The 9,686-nt window shown below is 36.1% G+C and overlaps 1 protein-coding gene across 1 annotated transcript in view; it reads left to right on the top strand.

Annotated features, from left to right (window-relative positions):
* Positions 1-919: 919 nt before the first annotated feature.
* LOC129257814 (ATP-binding cassette sub-family C member 9-like) overlaps positions 920-9,686 on the top strand; it is a 43,779-nt gene continuing 35,012 nt past the window's right edge. The window contains exons 1-2 of the mRNA XM_064096387.1: positions 920-1,335; positions 9,265-9,614. Of these exons, the coding sequence (XP_063952457.1) occupies positions 9,418-9,614 (197 nt within the window). The 5' untranslated portion in view covers positions 920-1,335; positions 9,265-9,417. The remainder of the gene's footprint in view (positions 1,336-9,264; positions 9,615-9,686) is intronic.

Genomic DNA, 9,686 nt, shown 5'->3' with positions numbered 1-9,686 from the left:
TAGTCGGCTCCAAATCTTAAGACGATCTGCTGTCCCGGCGCACCACTTTTCGAAATGACTTCTAAGCTGTTCATTGTCATGCAACGGGCATTTTCAATATATTATCAATGTCCCAGAAAGCATCTGCGCAGTCACTGTGGTCTCGAAAACTCGACAATGTCTCACTTCACAACACCCATATGCATTGTCCTGGAAACTAAAAAAAAATGAATGTAAAAATAAACTCGAATTTCAATTCAATTAAAAAACATTTATTTTCTTCCATTTCACGAATTTCCACAATTCTGGTAAACATTAATTCATACAAAAATAAGTTTGTTATGAAGAATATAAATATGTACATATAGGTTTAAAGAAGAAGGCGTGTAACCCTAAAAGCAAAGGCTTGTGACGGGATGCGCCTATATACATAAATACGATACAGTAAACAATAAAAGAGAAAAGACAAATGGCAATCATGCAATTCACTTGTGTTTGTAGGACTTAAGTGTGTTACAATCGCTTCTTGACTTATAACTAAACAGATTCTGAATATGAATACCATGTTAATTCAAATTCTGAGAATGACGCCTTGACAAGTGGCGATTAATAAGTTGCATATTGTTCCTGTGCGGTTACTTAATTCAATGACAGTTCTATAAAATCTTTCAACCAGAGTCCTTTAAAAGCAGAAAAAGAATATTGACATCGTATTAAAAGCAGATCGCAGTATCCTAGACAAAAGATAAAGTTCAGTTGACAAACTCGTGAATTTTGCAGGAATATTTTACCATTATCCCCCCCCCCCGAAAAAAATACTGAGCCCTCTTCATCTCTTCATAAACGCTTTATATTCTCTCCACCCACCCCCAACCTTTATACGTGTCCATCCAGGCATGTATGCAAACCAAAGCGGTGGATAAATCCACCTTTATGATGCATAGTGAAAAGTGCGGCATGAGATAACATTTTCCATAGACTATTATTAAGAGCAATTTCTCAGGAGCACCGTATTAAGGAATCCGGGAATTCTTCCCTAGTGGAGTGGAACCATGTACCTCTGGTTCCACGGAACTGGTTCCAGTTGGTTGTACAGGTCAGGGGGAGGATCTGTAGATAGACCGAGTCGACAAACTTTTACGTGCAGTGAGACAGATTATCTATTTGATCGCTCTTTGAACTTGACTTTGAGTGAGCGGTCGGACCTTAACGCAATCCCGAGCAAGTATTTCATGCTCTTTCGGTAACATTCAGTCTACGGCTCCATTGAATTGGAAGCCTGGGGCGATTGTATAAGAGAGCATTTGACATGGGCTGTGGATAGTGATATTACTCGTCAGGGGTAGCTTTTTTAACGTAAGTTAGTCCATTTCTATTCTGTTCTAGATCAACTCAACTCGGAAGGGTTGAACATTTATTTTTAGCATTGGAATAATATGGACCATTTCCGATTCGAGTTTGGATTTTCCGGTTGATAAAACAGACTGTGGTTGTGTTGACGATGACAAAGCTTTATTCACCCATGTCACTGCCTGCAAATAATGAATAGGGAGGACAATTGTCATATCAATGTCGTCTCGTGCCTGATATTTACAGTATTGGGGATTACTTTCCAGGCTGAAGCCTTTGATATGTCTGCGTTATTGCAGATTTTAAGCTTTGTTTGAATTGTTTGGATCATCAATATACTCTTCCAACAGAGTTGGGGACCCTTCATTGCAAGTTCTCTCATTAACTAGCACATGGCACCCTATTTCCCGGTCCTATTTATATCATAATAAGTCACACCAGTAGTAGAAGACTGAATTAATTTAGGTCATGTTTGGTGTTGATGTGAATGCATTCAAATCTAAGGCATATATATCTTCGCCATGTTCTCCGAGTCAGGAACAATTCCAATCACCTCTTTTTTTTTTAAATTAGCCTTCATTCTTGGAATCCAGTTTGTTTGCATGTACATTACTTGTTGCTATGTTCAGGAAGACTTATGCGATCCTTCAATTTGCCAATAAAAATGTTTATGATTCATAAAGATGTAGCGTTACTCCCTGGCATGGGCGTCGACTTCGTGAGCTTTTGGTCGGGGGGGTGGTGGCATAAGACCCTTTCCCAGGCTGCTGTACAAACTCTGAAATTCGAGGGGGTGGGTACGTTCCCTTTTATATTGTAAAATGTCTTGTTGCTCTTAAACTTGAACTTTTGGAATGTTCTTTGTTGTAACATATTACGATTTGGTCAAGGGCTTTGTTAATGATTGAATCCACAAAACCTGAAATATAATACCACATAGACATATAAAACAGGGAATGTGTGACATAGTGTGGGTGCAAAGGGAGGAGTGACAACGAAATGCAAATCAATTCATGTAGTTTCAAATTAAAGAAGTACCGATGACGCCAGTTTAATGGAAATACTGAAAAGTGATTCGTGTTGAAAATTGATAATTTTGAATATTCCCAATTTTATTTGATCAAAAATGTGAATATATATGTCGGGCGAAGTATTATATAACAGTTTCAAAGACATTGTAAAACCCCCTCAGAATTGACAATTTCTAAATCAACATTTTACAAATTTACACACACTTCCATATTACAAAAAGATTAATATCAGTTTGATGGAATATAATCTATTTGTGATTTGTCAATGTGCCACAGTTGCAGCCACATGCGGCCAGTCGAGGAATTTCAAATTCTATTTCGATAAATATTGCAACATCAATTTTTGCTTTCTCCCGTAAAAGTTAGCAATAATATGTCTGCTCATACATCCGATCAGAGGCAGCGAAAAATAATTATCATTACAAAAGCATATTTCCTATTGTATCTGGCTAGTAAGTCTGTAGTTAGGACAGGGGCGGCGATCCTGGGGGGGGGGGCACAGCTCACGAACGTGTACTGTGCCCCTTTCACCTGAGGAGGACCCGTTTTAGGTGCTACCAAGTGCCCTTTCTCGTGTAAGTGCAATTTTTAAAAACAAATATCCCCCCTCTCGAACGTGTTCTGTGCCCCTTTTACTTGAGAAGAACCCGATTTATGTTTAAGCAAGTGCCATTCCTTTTATCATTGCCAATTTTTACCGAAAAATGCTCCCTCACGAACTTGTTCTGTACCCCATCACCTGAGAAGGACCAGCTTTGTATGTGAGCGAGTGCCCCCTTGCCTTCTTGTAAGTGCCCTATCTCGTATCAGTCCCCATTTTTACCCAAGAAAAGTGCCCCACATAAACGTGTTTTGTGCCCCTTTCACCTGAGTAGGACCCATTTTACGTGTCAACGAATGCCCCTTTGAAACAAGAAATCATTCTCATTTTTATATGTTACTAAAAATCTTGTAAGGATAATCATACGTGCCTTAAACTTCATGAGTCATGTGAGTTGGGTAAATAAGCAGAGGCAAACAGATGGAGGGCTTGGGGGGCTCTTACCCCCTCCCCAAATTTTTCACGACCAAGAAAAAAAAAAGGAAAGAGAATGCTGAAATATAATATCATTTTCTGTATATTAGTTGTCAAAATCTATCACAAAATTGGATTTTCGTTATAAAAACGTCAAAATTTTTGAATTTTGACATCAACATCCGAAAGACGTTCTGACCGATTAATGGATCAAACTTCGGACTTCTTAGTAGTACTGTGGATCGAGCAAGTTTAAAACAAATTTTCCCACCAAAATTGCACGGTTGAGTATTTCAGATAAACAATATTTCGGAAGGAAATGTACCGGACGCGCCTGAATATGCCAATGAACATTGATACAACAGATTATTCGTTTCTTTCAAATAAGGCCTAATTGAACGTAAAGGGTACTACAGGCTGAAAATAAAATGATTTGAAGAAAGGAAAATCAGACAAAAAAAAACACTGAAATGAATATACAGTGAGCCAGCTGATGTCATATCCCCACTCATTCTTTTGTATTTTATTAAATGAAATCATATGTGTTCAAAGTTTGTCCACCAAGAATGAAAAAAAAAGGACTGACAACTGATTACATGCATAAAATATTCATTGTTGCAACTTATTCTGTTAAACCTACACACATGTAATATCAAATAATTATGATTTCATTTAATGATATTAAAATGGGAAAGTGGGGACTGGACATCCTCAGGAATATTTATAAAAAAAAACGGTGTGCAACGGTGTGCACAACTGTTTTCACAAATATTGCTTATCTTTAAAATTCAATAATTTCGTTTTTCGTTTTTCAAATTATGATGAAATTTTCAGCATCTTGCCCGGTGAATTTTTTTCAGCCAGAAGTATCCCTTTAAAGTTCATCAAGGGCAAGTTTCGTTATATTATTTATTCATTAAACTATTCATACACTTTTTTTTTAGATGTGTGCGTGCGCGTGCGTGGGTGTGGAAATTCATGGGATATTCTGTTGGCGTCATACAATGACGCTCTTATTAAGAATCTCGCGAGGATCTATTTCATTTCAAAATGGTATTAACAAAAACACCAAAAAATATATGAGGGCCATTTTAGCTTGGCATCTTCCAATCAACGAAAAAAAAAAGAATCACACAATGATCACGGACGTTGCTACGTCTTTTTTTTTTTTACAAATACTCTCATTTATTATTAACAATTGTTATGTATTCAAGTTGGAGGCACGTGTTTATTTTTTGGGACAAAGAATCGCTTTATATCTTAAAGGACAAGTCCACCCCAACAAAAAGTTAATTCGAATAAAAAGAGAAAAATCCAACAAGCATAACACTGAAAATTTCATCAAAATCGGATGTAAAATAAGAAAGTTATGACATTTTAAAGTTTCGCTTGATATTCACATCATTGTCGGTATGCAAATGAGGAGACTGATGACATCACTCACTCACTATTTCTTTTGTATTTTATTATGTGAAATATGAAATATTCAAATTTTCTCCCTGTTGTCGTGTGAAACAACGATTAATTCCTCCCTGAACATGTGCAATTAGCATTGTTTAATATTATATGGTTCAATCAAGTTGGTCCTTATTGTCAAATCTGTAAAAAATGAAATATTGTATAATTCAAACAATAAAAAACAAAAGAAATAGTGAGTGAGGGACATCATCGACTGTCTCATTTGCATGTTACTGATTTGTGCATATCACTGTTTTGTGAAAAATAAGCGAAACTTTAAAATGTCATAACTTTCTTAGTTTACATCCGATTTTGATGAAATTTTCAGCATAATGCTTGTTTGATTTTTCTCTATTTATTCAAATCAACATTTTTCTGGGGTGGACTTGACCTTTAATATTAAATATACTAATATACAGTTCCATATATGTCAAAATCCATGCGAGATACATTGCTTGATAGATGGCACATATCGAAAATATGGTGTAGGCTGCTTTGTGAATATGGTAGTACAAACCGATGACAGGCCGATAAAAATCGAAGAAGAAAAAAGAGAACCATACTATGGAATAAATAAATTGTCTGCACAAGCATGACGATTAGTATTGGACTTTGAGACTATCTCAAGGTCTTCATCGAGTTGAAGGTGATGAAATATTAATCTACCTTATACGACGAGCAAAACATCACGAGGTTTGCAAACATGCTCTTTGATCTCCTGTAAACCATGTTTGTTTTTTTGAAACGTGAAGTTTAAAATAAAATTATCTATAGATGGTTATCTCCCATCCATTCACATTTACGAATAATTGCAATAGTAATTACGAACCACTAGAAAATAGTCTGCAGCATTTGTTAAACACTATTCTCTCTATAAAAAAAATGTAACCTCTGACGGTTTCATGTTAAATGGGTAAAAAAAGGGGGGGAGAGGTAAATGAAGGAAAAACATACTGTTTATCATACACAAGTTGAATGCACCAGAAATGTAGTGTTTCATGTAGCTCGGTAGCCTCGCTCACTCGCATTATTTAGTTTTTTCTATCTTAATCTCATACGAATTAGTTGAATATTTGTTACCGCGTATAGTCCAGTAAAATTATGTATTGTTTATTTATTTATTTATTTTTTTTTTTTTTTTTTTGGTCTTCTTTACCCAGGGTAGCCTGATCAGTGGTTTAGACACTGTTGTCAACCAGGGCCCTGCACAATACATATATACATAAAACAATCAAAGGAACACATATTAATAATAATAATAATAATACCAACATGCTTATATAGCGCATATCACTGCCAAATGCGTCCCTATGCGCTTTTAAAGGAGACAGAAAAGGCAAAGAAAAAAAAAGAAATTTGCTGGAAAATTGTGGCACTAACTCATTTAAAAGTCTTTTTTAATAAATATGTTTTCAAAGTGGATTTAAACTTGGGTGGAGAAGAGTTCTTTACATATGATGGGGTGGTATTCCAAAGTGAAGGGGCAGCATGGGCAAAGGATCGTTCTCCATAAAACTTGGTCTGAACACAAGGACAATTTAAAAGATCCTTTTGAGCTGATCGAAGATTACGAGATGGCACATACTTAACTAAACAATCCATAAGATATTTTGGAGCCATTGCGTGGAGGCACTGATAAGTTACAAGCAGTAATTTAAACATTACACGTGACTGGACTGGGAGCCAATGTAGTAATTTTAAGACAGGTGTGATGTGGGAATATTTTTAGTACGGGTGACTAGTCGTGCTGCAGAGTTTTGAATTACTTGTAATTTGTTAATTTGGGAATCGGGCATCCTATAGAGTAAACTATTGCAGTAATCTAAATGACATATTACAAGAGCCTGGACAAGCTGCTTGGTAGTTTTTGCATCTAAGAATTGCCGAACTCTACCAAGTTTACATAGAGCAAAAGATGCTGATTTACATTTTGCAGAAACAAACTTGTTCATGACCATATTTTCATCAAATATCACACCTAGGTTTCTGGCTGTTGACGTGGGCATAATTGATGATGTATCAAACTTAACAACTGGAAGTCTTATACAACACATTAAAAGTCAACATTGTTACACTGTAATACGAAGAGAGAAAAATGATTTGAGTTCTTGAGAAAGGAACCAGTATTGGAAATTGACAGGAAAACAAGGAAAAATTAATAAATATGTATTTTCATTATTATAGGTTTCTACGTTTTCATACTTATAAATTTATCAATTTAGTGACAATGCAAGGGTAAATCTAGAAATCAATCTAACATACAAAAAAAAAAAAAAAAAAAAAAAACACTGAAAGAACTATGAGTGTATACGTATCGGATACAAGTTACTTATACTTTAAAAAAAGATACATTACACTTATACTACAGAGTGGTTATTACTTATCAATATACATTCGACTACATCATATTATTTTAGTTAATTAACAATTATATACATTTATTTTACACAGCGTATGAAAAATTGCGTATAATATGAGTAATGAAGATTCAATAGTGACTGCATGTTACATGATAATATAATATTACATAAGATTGCTATTCAAATGATTTACACTCCCTGGCAAGCTAACAACTGCATAAACAAGTAATTACAATCCCCCATGAGTTTTTACTAATCTCCAGTATAAGGTGGTGAATGCTTCTTTGGTTGCTGCATTTTTAAGTGCTGAAGGAAGTCCGTTCCACAAGAGTGACCCTTCATGAGAAAAGCTTTTTTTCCCCATCTGCGTTTTGACCATAGGTACCAGCAAGCCTTGTGAGGTGGCACCCCTCGTACTGTGAGTGTGGACACTATTACTCTTAGTAAACATATCAGAAATATATTTAGGACCCTCTCCAATCAGGGCATTATACATTAATTTACATTTGTTGAATTTCCATCTTTGTTCAATGTTTACCCATTTCAGTTGTGACAATACCTCAACAGTAGGTGTCATAAAATTGCATCTAAGGACAAGTCTTGCCATTTTCTTATGCTGGGCAATGAGAACATTCTTCACGTGTTGTGAACAGTTTGTCCAGGAAGGACTGCAGTAGTCAAAATGAGGTGTTATCAATGCATTAGCTAGGAGTTTGGCACTATCGATAGTTAAGTACTTTCTTAGTCTACTTAGTAAGGCAATACGTGAGCCAATCTTTTTGCTCATCTCATCAACTTGTTTTTGCCAGGTGAGTGACTCGTCCAACCACGTGCCCAGGTATTTGAAATTTGGAACTCTTTCAAGGGCATGATTATCGACTTGCACATTTAGAAGATTAGCATTTTTCAGTTTGTTTGAGGTACCAAATAACATGAATATCGACTTTTCAGGGTTTAGTGTAAGTCGATTTAATATTAGCCATTGACTTATTCTCTGAAGATCAGCATTGATTTCTGTTTCAATTTCTTCAGTGCATTTAGCACTGTACATTAATGCAGTATCATCTAATCGTAAAAGTTCCTCTCATTATTTCAAACTAAAGAAATAAAAACAAAAGCTGTTTGTTGATAACAAGGTTTTGATCATCTCTACCGTTCAAACTGTGTGTAATATTTTCTTTTAGTTTTACGGGCAACAATGCACTAGACATTGTGTCTTACGGATTAAAATTTGAGTTGTATTTTCCCGCTTGGTCGCTTCGCCTCGCCCCTTGCTTATACCATAACGGAGATAATCATGTTAGTGCAGTCAATATTTTCTCTGGTCGTCACACTCCCTAAATATGCCACAGTGCTTTATATAAAGAATATAATTCCTTGACCAATTTATATCATGACGATTTTGCATTGCATATAAGATAAGGTGTGATTAATTGGTCTTTAAAAGCAACTCAAACGGATGGGTAAATTATAAATGCAACATAAATTGTTTCGAAATACATGTATTGTATAACCAATGAAGTTTCCTCAGATATATAATACTGCACTAGCTTACCTAAGGGGGGGGGGGCAGGGGGCAGACTGCCCCCCCCCCCTGACGAGTCACAACTCATGCAGGGGACGTATCCCTTTTTGGCTTGTTAAACTTTTTTGTGGTAAGAAATCCTTTATTTGTGGTTGAAGACCTTTTTTTTTCTTTTTGCTTGTCAAACGAAATATCCTCCAAAAAATTTGCCCCCCTTCTGGAAAATCCTAGGTACGCCAGTGTAATAATGCCCTATTATGTTGCAACATTAATTATTTTTAACATGTACCTAATGTATCCATTAATTTGTCATGGCACTTGATCATTACAAATGTTTTCAAAGAGAAACTGAAAGCTGTTCTCTATATTATAGATGTAATCATTAACTTTATTTTTATGTTAACCTATTGCTTACTGAAACTACAGATTCCCTGTACAAAGCCGTTAGAAATTACTCAATTCAGTTCTTCCCTTGCGTACCAACGCAATTTAACATTCTGAATGAACGTTGTATTTTCTTTTCTTTTTTTTAACTACATCGTTCAGCTCAAAGCAAGAAACTCTTTCTCATTGGACCGAGTTAACGCACCTTCTAAGGGTAAAGAGTCGGCCACCTTCTAAGCGCAAAGAGGAACGATCTACAAACTTTTCATCTGGATTTCTCTCTGCTGAATCCGAGTAACAATCGTCGGCATCAGAATGGGTTCCGATAGCTGGGAGTGGTTCTGCGGTACAAATAGCAGCGACCTGCCATATTTTGATAACCAGTCCTGGTCCTATGATGGTGTGTTTGGTAATCAGTGTTTGGTGGATGCTTTTATCGCTGGCACCCAGGCCGGATTCTTTGTTCTTGCTCTCCTCGTTCTACTTCTCATTGGATGCTGCACGTCACACAGGTATGTATCTCTTTTATAGTATCACTAAAGAAAGGAGATCGGGGATATTTTTACCATCGCACCCTGGGGTAT

Source organism: Lytechinus pictus, chromosome 3 (genome assembly GCF_037042905.1).
Source record: "Lytechinus pictus isolate F3 Inbred chromosome 3, Lp3.0, whole genome shotgun sequence".
NCBI lineage: Eukaryota > Metazoa > Echinodermata > Echinoidea > Temnopleuroida > Toxopneustidae > Lytechinus > Lytechinus pictus.
The sequence above is the reverse complement of the archived record's forward strand: the minus strand, read 5'-3'. Positions and strand labels throughout refer to the sequence as shown.